This window comes from Balaenoptera musculus, chromosome 13, assembly GCF_009873245.2.
Source record: "Balaenoptera musculus isolate JJ_BM4_2016_0621 chromosome 13, mBalMus1.pri.v3, whole genome shotgun sequence".
NCBI classification, from domain to species: domain Eukaryota; kingdom Metazoa; phylum Chordata; class Mammalia; order Artiodactyla; family Balaenopteridae; genus Balaenoptera; species Balaenoptera musculus.
This window is the reverse complement of record NC_045797.1, coordinates 57,358,892-57,372,677: the sequence shown is the minus strand read 5'-3', so window position 1 is coordinate 57,372,677 and position 13,786 is coordinate 57,358,892. Positions and strand designations below refer to the sequence as shown.

Here is a 13,786-nt window from a genome sequence, read left to right as displayed (position 1 = left end):
TTGTTCAGATACTTTGCATAAGTAAATTACATTCCAATGTATGAAACCTTTTTATAAGAGAACGTTGAATCAGTCAGTACTCTTTGAGGAACTCTGGAGGTTGGAAGAGGAGCCATGAAAGTACAAATAAGCAAACGGAGTTTCAATGTTCAAAGTCAAGTCAGACTAACCTCATGACACTGAGGGATCTTTAACTGAAGAGAAAAATGCTGTTGGTACGTGATTTCTGACCTTCATCAGGATGTTTTGCATGACTACACAAAAGCACTTTGGACCAAATGGAAGAATATGGACTGCCTGATAATGCGATTAGGTGGAGTCCTTACTAAATAAAGGTGCTCAAAGATTGCTGACTCAGGCTGGATGGAAAGTGACTGATGTGTTGCATGGCACTGGCCTTGCCTTTGGCTAAAGACTTTGTCAGAGTATAGGATAAAGATATAAAAGCCATTCTCACTACATTTGCAGTAGATGTCGAAGTTGAAAAATGAAAACAGACTGGATGGCATTCAGGATCCACAGACATCTTAATAGATGCAATTTAAAAAGGGTGGGTCTCAACGTCCTGCACCTGGAGCCCTCAAAATCACCTGCAAGTGCTTTTTGACTGAGTTGTGGCTCTCAACCCCATCAACACATCAATTAAATAGATAAAAAAATGGAAAAACACATTCGAAGATGAGTTTTCAGGCATTAAATTAAGTAGGAATTCACACACATGTCATAAGGGGACCCACTAAGAAATTGGAGCCATAAAGTTTGAGACAAATGTAATAATTGCTGGTCTTCAGAGACTTCAAGTGATGTCAGTCGGAATAGGAATCATGTTCTATGTGATCATAAAGACTAGAACTAGATAAAAAAGTTATCTTTCTCCATTAATTTCTGTGAAGAACTTGCCCATAGTAGAGTGAATAATAGCATTGGCTCTGGAACCAGATTTGTCCAGCTCTACTATTTATTATTTGTGTGACCTTAGGCAGGTTTACTTAGTCCTTCCCTATATCATTTTCCTCACCTGAAAATGAGGATAATAAGAGGATCCAGCTTATAAGGTTATTGTCAGGATTTAATGAGTTAATGTATGTAAAAGCACTGAGGAAATTCTGCCTGATGTGTAGAAATTGCTTTATGTGTTAGCTACTATTGTTGGTAGTAGTTACAGGAGCATAGAGGGTAACCACCCCTTCACCCCACCCCGCCAAAGGAAATATTAAGTAGAAGAAGAGATTTAGAGAGGCACTCTTTGAGCACCTTTTAAGAATTTATGGATCATTTGTAAGCCAGTGTCTAGAAGTTGGTGACAGTTCCCAAGCATTCTGATTGCTGACTCACCCACATAACTCCCGTCAGAGTGTATGGGAAGCAGCTGCAAGCAATAGCCGCCATCCTGGGACCCAGGACAACTTTCTGCTTGGGTACCTGGCAAGGTTAGGTACTTCTTTCACTTCTGAACTCATCTTCTTGCCTTCATACTTTACATATTTAGTTTTCCACATGTGTTTCTGGCCTCTGTGTCAATGGCAATTCAGAATCTGTTTTTCTGGTCCACTGTCCTTGCCTCTGATCCCAAGTCCTTACTAGAGAAGGAAAGGGCACCAAGAACCTTTTTACTTTTAAAAATTCCCAGGCATAAACTTAAGTCCACAGAACCACAAGCACACAGCAAATATTAGATTTTCATGGAAAATGAAAAACAGGCTTCTTTGCATCTACTGGGGTTAAGAACAACCTTGATATTTTGGTAGCTGCTAAATCAGCGTGACACTGCTTTTGAATTGCAATTTGGAGCTCCTCACACCACTGAGTTATCTACCCAGTAATCTAACTAAAATGCCTGGGTCAGATCTTAGAATCATATCCATCCATCGTCTACTCCGTGCTATCCCTGAACCATACCTTTCTCCTGGACTGCTATTCCCCATACTGAGTTCCACGGAAGGCTGGTGTCACAAGATATTATCTTCTTGAAAAAATAAAATCTATAGACATATAACTGAGAAACACTGCATATGATCAACAGTGCTTAGGTATTCCCAAAGCAAATTAGTTTCTTAAAAGAACTCCTTTAGTAAGAACCAGTTTACCTGGGTTTAACCTAGTAGTCCCTAGTTTATTCTCTCATGGAATTAGTTTATAGCCCATTAATACTCAGTTCACTAGTATTTGGTGAAAGAGTTTGGTAGCTACTAATTTTGGCTGGTTTTCTTTGAACACCTCCGCAGTACTAATTTATTGTTGAAAACAGCCCTTTAATTAGGGCGAGCATATGTCCCAGTTTGCCTGGGACATTCCCAGTTCACTGCTGTTGATCCAGTGTGATTATAATTCTTCCCCCTTTTACTCTCAAAAATGTTCTGATTCTGATGACCAATTATATAGACACTCGACCTGTAAGGTGTCTATTATTATCATCTGCTTGCTTGCTTTATTTATTTATTTATTGCCTTTCTACAATTTATCCTCCCTACTGCAGCTGGAATTAAGTGTTAAAAATGTAAGTTAGTTCATTTCATGTCTCAGTTCATAATCCTCCCGTAGATTCCTAGCACTCTTGGAATTAAAGTCTCCTAACCGAGTCTTCCAAGTCCATGGGCTTCAAAGACCTAATGAATTAGCTGCTAGCTATATCTCTGATGTCATTTTTTTATCACTCTCCTACTTTTTATAGAGCCTCACTGGGCTCCTTATTGCTCCTAGAACAGATCACGTATGCTCCTACCTCAATGCCTTTATACTTGCTAGTTTTTCCCTCTGTCTGGAAATCTTCTCCCCAGTTATTCACCTGACTTGTTTCCTCACTGCATTTAGTTTTCTGCTCAAATTTCATTTCCTTTGACCACCCTACCTAAAAGCACTTTCCCTCCTCTTTCTCTGTCTCCTTATCCTGCTGTGCTTTTTGTTTGTGTTTATATTGTCTGAGTTATAACTCTAATACTGCAGTTACATTAGCACTCCAGTACCTCCATTGGAGTGTGTATATCCTCTTTGTATACCATTTCTATAATGTTCAGTTCTTCAACATAAATTAGCAAAACAGTTAAAAATAAATGCTCACCTTTGCTCACTTTAGAACACTGACATTTTAAAATAATTTGCCAATTTCATTAATCTCCCTCAGTTCTAGGTATTTTGACTGGCAAGTGCTCTCTTTCGACTGGCATGCAGTGTTTTGAAACATATGGATTAAATCTACCTTTCTCGTTTCCTTGTTTTTCAAAATTGATCTGTAATCGAACCAGAAACACTTAAAAGCAGAGACTTTCTAGACACCACCCAGTACAGACTCCTAGGAAGACAGGGAAACACACTAAGGAAGGGAAATGTTCCTTCAAGTCCTTCAACAGGTATAGGGACATCTGTCACCTTTTGGTTTGTTCCTCATCAAGCCCTTTGGGAGTTGCCTGTTGCCCACCTGGCAGGGATTTCAATACTGTTGCCCCATCTCATCTCCTACACAGGTGGGACCTGAGCAAAGTTTAATAAGAAGAATATATCATCCCCCTGTGGATGCAGTGAGTGGCCCAAGTTTCAGATAGTGTTATAACCTTGGGATCATAGTATCAAAGGAACTCCTTCTTTGTATCTTCTCACTCTGCTTTACTCTCCATCCTAAATCAAGCTCTTACCATGAAACAGCAAAGATTGGGTTCATGATCTCTAGACATCATCTTAATACTGGCCATTTCAGAAGAATTAAAATCCTTCCCTTTCCCAGCATACATATCAATTCCCCAATAGGATTCTGGTCGGTTCCATTTAGTTCATCCTAAGCCAATGCATATAAATATAAAGGCAAACAGACAAGGTAGATATAACCCTAGAAATGAATGCTATACTATAGTCATTTAAAAACTTTCTTTAGAGCAATTCCTACTCATCACCCCATGGTTTATCTTCCCAATGTATCCTCCCTTTCATCACAGCACACATTTGATCCACTGAAGAAGGCATAAACATCTTAGCTTGGTTTCTACCTTCCCTCCCAGCCTTATGTTGCTTTTTGACTTGTCCTGGATTAATGTTTTGTTATCAGTCTCTGGAATGGTTCTCTTCTTTAACTTTACATCCTGCACCTTTATTAATGAATTCTTTGAGAGAAAGGACTGTGTCTCAGTCATCATTTTATACACAAAAGCACAGCATTTGGAAATAGTAGATGCTCAGTAAATGCTTACTGAATGAATAACAATGATAGCTACCATTTATTGAGTAATTATTATGTGCTAGGAACTAAACATATTACATGCTTTATCTCGTCGGTTCTTACAAGAAGAATGAAGTAATCATTTAAAAATAGTTCTTTGGTATCTTCTTAGCACAGGTGTGATTTGTTAGAGTATTTGAATACTTTGACATGATTTTCAATAATAAATACATTACTTAGAGTTAAGTAAAGGATATTCATTTAGCCACTCAGTTATCCATCAGACATTAATTGTCTACTTTGTGTCAGGAGATGGTAGTGGAGATACAAAATTAAGAGGTGTCACAAATCTGGTCACAATCCTGGCTCGACCTTTCTGTACTCCCACCCCCTCACCTCCCATTCCCCTGCCACTGCCTTCAGAAGAAAGTTCCATCTTCTTAACAAGATAAGGGAATTTTTTTTTTTTCCTGCCATCGCATTTCCAGGCTCACCGCTGGCTAATCCACACCTCAAATCTCAGCAACAGCAAAACACTGATAGAGATCAGTCTATTGATTACCTTTGAGGGGAAAAATGTCTGGAAAGGGTTATCAGGGGACCTTTTGAGGTGCTGATAATGGTTCTGTGTCTTGATCTAGGTGCTGAATACATGGACACGTGAGTGAATTCTATTTATGAAAATGCATTGAACCGCACAGCCACGTGCTTCTGTGGCTATACTACACTTCAATAAAGAGTCAAAAACAAGTCAACAGGGCTTCCCTGGTGGCGCAGTGGTTGAGAATCTGCCTGCTAATGCAGGGGACACGGGTTTGAGCCCTGGTCTGGGAAGATCCCACATGCCGCAGAGCAACTAGGCCCGTGAGCCACAACTACTGAGCCTGCGCGTCTGGAGCCTGTGCTCCGCAACAAGAGAGGCCACGATAGTGAGAGGCCCGCGCACCGCGATGAAGAGTGGCCCCCACTTGCCGCAACTAGAGAAAGCCCTCGCACAGAAACGAAGACCCAACACAGCCATAAATTAAATAAATAAATAAATAAATAAATAAACAGGAGCTGTTGTTAAAAAAAAAAAAAAAACACAAGTCAACACAACCAAAAAGCCACCTCTTGCAATGCTGAACTATTTGTTGTTTCCCATCCCTAATGTGGCATATTTTCCTCTTTCCTCCAGACTTTTGCATATGCTGCCACCTCCCTGGGTCACCACTGGCCTGTGCTATTAACTTTTTCCCATAGTTCTCTATGAAACTGCTTTGTGACAGCTTGTTCCTGTGATTCTCTGCCCCACCAGACTAAGTTCTTCAGTGCTGTGTCTCCTGGTATTTAATGTAGCTCCAGGAACTCAATGAGTTTAGTATAGTGACAGAACCACATAATTTCACTGGTGCGAAATGCTGGGAGAGCTCAATTCTAAGTGCTCTGGGAACACAATAAAAAAAAGCACACAGGCATACAAATACACAAGTACACAAACATATCTTCTACAGTAGGCTGAATCAAAAGAGAACGTATGATTTGTGCCTTTATCACCTCCCTCAAACAACAAAAACAATACTCAGAAGACTTTTCTATACTTTTAGAATAGCTATGCATGTATATGGATGAAGCTATTCAAGTTGGAACTTAAATTGGCATTCTGTAAGCTAGGCACCCTTCTACTCTTTTTGCATAGGGACCCATTAAATAGCTTGTCCTTTGTGTTAAAACCATAGGTCTGGGTTTAATCAATTCTTTCAGAGTTAACTATTGATATTTCCAGGGGATTTTTCCATGATCGGATGAGAGCTATATTTCATCCTATGTATTAACTCTGGTCAGTTAGTGGTGAGTGCCTGCAACAATCCACTGAGAGTGACTCTGAGACGAATCTAGGCTGAGTCAGTGACGATGACATGACTGATGTTTGCCACGGATGCTGTGAGGTCAGGGAGGGCAGTGAATGCGCTACCCCTCCTCTGGATTCTAAATCATCATTTAGCATAACAACAAGGTCATGCCCAGATTATCTTTCTGCAGGATTTGTCAGAGCTAGTGACATGTTAGCGTGTCCTCTGAATATCTGAGATGGAGATTCATTTTATACAATGTATCACAGATGCTGTTTTTGGATAATGGAACCTTTGATTTCACCAAAGATGTTGAAGAACAATTCCTTCTCACATCCCATTTTGGAAGATGTGGTTTGGAAGGTCACAACCTTGCTGAACTTTTGGAGATCTGGTTCTCAAACTAGTCAATGAATATTTATTAGATGTTTCCTTGAAAAATAGATAAAATTATCCAGTAAATCGGGCACATTTTGTTTTAGCTAGACCCAAGTGGATTATTGAGGAAAAAAAAATGAGCTTTGGGACATATATTCTCTAAATTAGTTATTTATTTAGTCTGTGTTCCCCAAAAGATCACGGGCCTAAACTGTGGCTTTGGGACACACATACTGAACAAAAGCTAAGCATATAAGTGTTACTTCAATTTTGTTTCTTTGTAACGAAACTTTGGGTGGCTGGTATTTAGCATAGTGTGTTTTTGTTTTAGTTTTTCAGTGCTTTGAATTGCTTAGGAAATTATGTGCTTTAAGTTAATTATTATGGCTGTTTGTTGATAGTGTTGTTGATCGTTGATAGTTTAAAAAGTGTAACCTATTAGGGACTATAGATTTATGGGAACTGCAGGAACCCCATTTTTTGCTTAAGTCGCTAATCTTTTGATTTTCTTTCCCTATCCCTTACATGAATCACAGTAGATATTTATCTTTTTAAGGCAAAAGAATATTTAAATTAATAGCAGCAGAATCGTCTCTGGGGAAACAATAAAACAAATGATCTTGAATGTGTAACAGAGTAAAAATAGAGTGGTAGAAGGTGGATTTGACCTCTATTCCTCTGCACACGCCTGATAAAAAGTAAAAATAGGGGCTTCCCTGGTGGCGCAGTGGTTGAGAATCTGCCTGCCAATGCAGGGAACACGGGTTCGAGCCCTGATCTGGGAAGATCCCACATGCCACGGAGCAACTAGGCCCGTGAGCCGCAACTACTGAGCCTGCGCGTCTGGAGCCTGTGCTCCGCAACAAGAGAGGCCGCGGTAGTGAAAGGCCCGTGCACCGCGATGAAGAGTGGCCCCCGCTTGCCGCAACTAGAGAAAGCCCTCGCACAGAAACGAAGACCCAACACAGCCAAAAATAAATAATAAATAAATGATAAATAAATTTTTAAAAAATGTAAAAAGAGGTAATCTTTCATTACATTCTCTTTGCAAAAAAAAGTGAATAACTTCTTTATAATTTGTATTGCCATAGTTAAAATACATTTCATTATAATTTTCATAAAACTAATACACAACTCTACAATACTGGTGAAAATTTTATGTTGAATTCCTGAAGGTCCGATGCTCATAAGCATAATCTAAAATGTAAGTTGAATGCCAAGTAGAGCTCTTGTTCTTCATTTAAAATTTTGAATTGGAATTTAAATGCAGTTTAATATGTCTGTGAGATGGGTCCCTGAATACAATACTAACTTTCATTTAAACGATTTTTATCTCATTTTATCATTTTTATACAAATCATCTTTGCTACATAACAGTGAAGACTAGGGGAAGGATGTAAAAATTTTGACACACGTTTATCGAAAAGTAGGTAATATGATAGGGAGGGAAAGAAAATGGAGTACAGTCCATTCTCTTTAAAATAACAGTTTAACCTCTATTTCTGAAAAGTGTCCAGTCAACAATTTATAAATGTTAGTTTATAAAGAGCAATCTATACTATTTCTTATATAGCTGGTGCTCAGAAACATTGTTTCAAATGATTAGTTTACTCATTAAACAGATTAAGTGGACAATAATCTGAGAATAACATGGTGTGCTCTCACTTCTTGTCAGACACTGCTGAATACTTTTCGTACATTAATTTTTTCATACATTAATCTATTTGTTTCTATTTTTAAAAGGCCAAGAGAGAGTTGTGGGACAGGAAAACACAGAGGCTAAGAAGAGGCTTCAAATCCTGCCTCTTCTGTTTACTTGTTGTGTGACCTTGGGCATATTACCAACATTTCTGTGCATAACTATTCACAGAATGGTTGCCAATCTTGTAGGGTAATTGTTAGAATTTATGAATTAATATATGTGACTTGCTTGGAAGTGTGCTTGGAAAAGAGTGGAGTTCAACGCATGTCAGGATAGTTATTAGGTAACTTGCCCAACATGACAATAAGAAGTGTAGCTGGGATTTTATGGATTTGTCTGAATCTAGAACTCAGGGTTTTAACCAAAAAAAATAATTTTTATTTCTTAATATTTTGTCCATATGGGTAAGGCAGTGGTAAAATTAGTTAAGATTTGGAAATAGTTTTTAAAATTATATTTCTTTGAATGAAATTCAACAACAGCTTGCGATGGATAATAGCATAATAACAGCATAATAGATAATAGTATATATGTCATTTTACATATGATTGCATCTTATCTCTCAGAGGGCAAGCTGCTGGAGAAACTAAAGAACTAGAGTTATTATTACTATTATATATTATTATTAATTGGAATATAATACATTACTATGAATAGGGTAAATATTCAATGGATTCTTCTATCTCTACCTAAAACAGACCTTGTTCAGAAAAATGATTTAAGAAATGCCTTTTTAACTGGTGCCCTTCTCTTCTATTAAGATATGACTTAATTTTTGAAAGTTTTTTTTAATATTCATGAGGGAATATATATCTGTATCTATTTATTTTTGATATCTTAAATGATACTTTCCAGACTCACCATGGTATGATTTGGAGTAAGAGGGGAATTCAATTTCATAATCAATCAGTTCAAGAGTATTTAATCAATATCTGCCAAATGTTCAAAGTTAATGGTGGGTTAATTCTAGAAACTGACTTGAAAGGAATTTAAGAATTCAACTATACTCTCTTTGAGATGTGATCACTCTTCTGTTTAATATTTCTAGTGACAGGGAAGTTAGTCTCAAGAAAAATCCATTTGATTTTAACATTGCTTACAAAGATGCTACCACCATTTACAGGCCATTAAGCTAAACTCTTTATCTGAACTTTGCCAATTTATCCCTTCAGTATGGTCATTGCTGTCCATAATTTGCAGAGAAGAGAAATAGAGGCTTAAAAAGATGATGTTACCTGTCCAAAGTCACACGGCCGTTAATACACTGAAGAGCCAGACCTGAAACTCAGGCTGTCAGACTCCAATCAATCACCCTCAGCAGTCATAACTCTAATCACCCACTTTCTCGAAGAGTCCTCTTTACCCTGAGCTGAAATCTAGAGGAGTTATTTACTTTATCTCTACTTGCATTCAACACAGAATCATTTCTGCAGGCCTCAGAGAGCCCAGCCTTCAGTTCCTACTTAAATGAAAGGAGTCTTTTGTAACCCTTCATTGCCTCTTGGTATTGTGGCCAGTGTTAGTTTCTTACTCATATGTATTGATATGTGATAAATTAATATATCTTCTGAGTAAAATCACACACCCTCTCTCCAAAGTTCTTGACATTTAGAAAGGCAAAAGGCAAAAAAGAGAATGATTTGCCTAATCCTTAGAAAACTGTTGCTATCCAAACTTACTATGCCCTTTCAAGATGACTATTGGATAATTTGCTAAAACAATATGAGATTTCATTTAGCAGCTATAGTTAAGAACCATAATGTCACATATACATGTATATATTTTTACCTTTCAATAATTGTGGTCAGCATTCACATAGGTTTCAGCCCAGGGAGTATGAGAGATATCAAATAGATCTATATCAATACTTTATTGTAGAGAAAACTTTTTAAATACGTTGAAACTTTTAAATAGGAACACCCTGTCAGCAAAGATTACATCAATCAAACTTCCAGAAAAGTCATCTTTCTTGGAAAGATTACACTTTTTTATCTTCAGCTGTGGTTCTGTTAACCCCCGCCCCACCAATGAAATAAACTGGACTGGTTACCACTTTTTTACTGCAAAAAGAAAGGGCTTCTCAATGTTGGTTGCACATTAGGATTTCATGGGATAGATTAAAAAAATAAACTACCTTTGCCTGGACCCCATGAGCATATTTAGTTGATCAGGGGCGCAGCGAACATCACTCCCACCAAGTGAGTTTAAAGTGTTGAGAACCATGGATCATCTCATGGGAAGAAGTTGATGAAATAGGAAAGGCCATTTTCTCCTCAGCTAAGTGCCATGGAAATTTGTTCCCCTTTCATTACTTTATATACCTGAAAACTACTTTAACAATTCTCCATGGAGTTCTCTTCTAATATCTCACCAGGACATTTGAAATGGAAGTGTAATTTTAAGTAATTGAAAGAGGAGCAGTATGGGCAGATGGGTTCTGATCAGGTGACCTGGATCCCTTCGCCTTCCATTGACTGACCTTGGAGAAACTATACAGCCTCTCGGGCCTTCTGACTCCTCACCAGGACCATCTACTAGTCTCATGCCTAATGTCATTAAAAAAATCTTGAAATCTTCAGTGGTTTGTCTGGGACCACTCAATTTTTAATCACTGGAGAAAATTATATTTTATTTGAAGTTTGCAAGGGAATTTTTGTTTTAGAGTAACCATTGTTATCATTTCCTTGAAACTTAATGACCTTTCCTCTGGATCACAATTTTCCATGCCTTTGGAAAAGCATACAAATTCTCCCCCAACAGTTTCAGGGATATTGTTCATACAAATTCTTACTTTCATACAAATTCTCCCCCCAACATTTTCAGGGATATTGTTTGCCATCAAAGCCCCTAAAAATTCTGTTCCCCTTGCTCATTGCAGCACCATCAACCAGGCCCAGGAACTATCCAATCTGGCCCTTCACAGACAGAATCCTCATATCTGTGCCCTATGCTCTTAGGACAAATGTCAACTTTCCTGTTATCCTTGGCCACTGTAAATTTGCTTCTACATCAGCTAACTATAGCATAGAGCATTCATGTCATTTTTTTTTCCACACAAGACTGTCAACATTTCCAATTCTCTTCTCAAAATACGATCTCAAGATTTTCTAACACGTACAGTCATCACCGAATGCTTAAGAAGTCATAAGTCATTAGTAGTTGATGCTCAATTTTTTTTCCATAGATGACATACTATATATATAAAATAGCAGTAAGTCATTCTTTATTACTTATATTGCACTTCTTAAATTTGTTTGCTAAAGAAAAACAGGAACAGGAACAGACATTTCTCAGGAGAAGTGCACCCTTGAAATGTACTTGGCAATTAGCAAATGAGAAAACAATAGATGATGTCATATACGTATTGCATCTTATCACAAATACTAGTGACATAATTTAGAATAACATTTTACATATTGAAAATTGACAAAACTCCTGCTGTGCTGGTGCTGTTCCTTTTTGAAAGCCGGCTGGTATGTAGTGTTTAAGTATTTTAAAACCATCCTTTTGTAGGCCTGTTCCACTTTAGCTAAAGTTATGACAGCTTAGTTAGCTCTGTTAGTTTAAAAAAAGAAGGCATAGTTTATTTGCTCTCCCTCTCTCTCTCTCTCCTGCAGATACAGAATATTAGTATTGGCTTGGCCAAAAAGTTTGCTTGTAACAGCTTACGGAAGAACCCGAACGAACTTTTTGGCCAAGCTAATATTTTTAAATGAAGTAAAATAGCCTATTTTAGAGATGTGGAAAGGGTTAGTTTGAATGTGTTGTTAATTTAACATGCTGTCAGTTTAAATAGACTAGACATGAACAGGAGTAATTTGATGAAAATTTATAATAATAATATTTTAGTCATGATAATGTATTCTAACTGAAATAGAACCATTTTTTCTCTTTCCCTGACACTTTTTTTTGGTAATAGAGACCGTCCACAACTTGAAAGAAACCACTACATAACTAAAGTCACTTCACCTGCATCCTTTTCCCAGCTATCTAATTTATCAAAAGAACATCTCCTTGGTCAGTATTACAAGCTGTTTTATTACTTTTTTACACTTGTTTATTAATCATTTTCCATGTCATGTTTTGTCATCAGAGAAGGAAAAAATCGTATTCAATTTTTGTTTCTTTTTTTTTTATCTCACATTCTATCTTAAGATTAAAAAACTTAAGAGTTGGTTCAAATCTTCCTTGAAATATAGACACAATATTCTCAGCAAGAGAAATTTTGAATTTAAATTCCATTATCTTGTGTAAAAATTCTTTTAGTTCAATCTTGAAAACACACACACATTTTATAGATATGACCTGCAATTTTCCCCCCTGACTTTTGTGTTTTGCAGAGGTTCACAGATTTTGCTAACAATTTTAAAAGAACTGCTTAATGATCTAATGATTACAATTTGGTAATTAGCTGGAATAGCATTTCAACATGTAACTGATATGCTGTGGCTGGGTTAACAAGTATCCTGGAAACTAGACTAGAGTCATAGCGATTCTGATATTGTTCTTGTCTTCATATTCATGCTTTACTTTGGACCCTGAGACATCTAGCTTTTGTGATTCTGCCACTATCTACCGTTCCCCGAACATTACCGGTAGCAAAACTATAGTCATATAGCTTTCCCCTCAAGCTCCATAGTTTTCAGTCATTAGCCAAAAAGAAAGAAAATGTCGAAGGTACTGAGAAAAGTCTAGTGCTTAAAGCTGGTTTCAGCAATTTCAACTTGCGCAAGACCCCATGTTTGTGAAAACAACCCAAGAATCTTTGAACAGGATGTAATCAACCTCCGATCTGCTGAGAAACACTGCAAAAATGACTTCAGCTGCCAAAAATAATAACGTCGTTTACAAGCAGCTCTTCCTAGGTCTAAGGAAGAACTAGCCACACATGTTAAGTTTATGCTGGATTTGGACGCATAAGCAAGGTAAAGGGCGAATCCTCCCTCCCTCCCCTAAAATACACTGCATCAGAACCCACGAGAAGCTGGGGCCCATTTCAAAGGTGCTGGCAATATCGAGGGAGATTCCTATCCCCAGAAATCCGAACAGTAAGTGACCCCGGACAAGGGGATTCTATTTGGGAGCAATTCCATGCTGCCACTTTCCCTCTGTAACCAAGCTGCCCTGTCTTGCAAAGGGAGAGCTGTTAAATACCTCTTAGTCACCAGCCCCAACCCAAATCTTTCTTTTTCTTCCAAAATATTATCTGGCAGCTTCCCTTAAGGGACATCAAGAGCTTGGGAGGAAATATTCACGAATGATCTTTTAGATAACGTTTCATCACAAAAGCCCTGCACCTACCTCTGTGGAGCCGGGCTGATCAGTCCGCATGGGCTGGATGTGAAAAACGACCCGGGGTGATGGTTTCTCCAAATTTACCAGAAAGAAAGGACCTGGGATGCTTGTCCTTTAAGTGTCTCTAAACATGGTTTGCATAGCTGGATCTCTGCTTATCTGTGCCTTTCGGCTTTCGCTTCCATACATGGATCTGTTCCCAACAGTAACTCCAAGCTGTCGAAAAGAAGCTATCTGGCAGCACTCCGCTTCATCCAACACATGGCTGATAAAAATACACATATAGAGATCCTTCCAGCCAGGCGCATTTCCCACCCCACCATCCTGCCACTATGCCTCTTCGCAAATACACGTTCCGATTGGCATTTTTGCTCTCCAGACATTTAGAGAACAACCAGTTTTTACCTGATTCCCACATAGAGCTTTTAGGAG

The 13,786-nt window shown here is 38.0% G+C and overlaps 1 protein-coding gene across 5 annotated transcripts in view; it reads right to left on the bottom strand.

The window, feature by feature from the left end:
* The window catches only part of SLC8A1 (solute carrier family 8 member A1), a 407,018-nt gene extending 393,566 nt beyond the window's left edge, over positions 1-13,452 (bottom strand). For 2 of the 5 annotated variants that reach the window (XM_036873088.1, XM_036873094.1), the window contains exon 1: positions 13,361-13,452. In XM_036873088.1, coding sequence (XP_036728983.1) covers positions 13,361-13,390 — 30 coding nt within the window. In that variant the 5' untranslated portion in view covers positions 13,391-13,452. The remainder of the gene's footprint in view (positions 1-13,360) is intronic. The other 3 variants (XM_036873093.1, XM_036873087.1, XM_036873089.1) reach the window with 3 other exon arrangements.
* Positions 13,453-13,786: the final 334 nt, after the last annotated feature.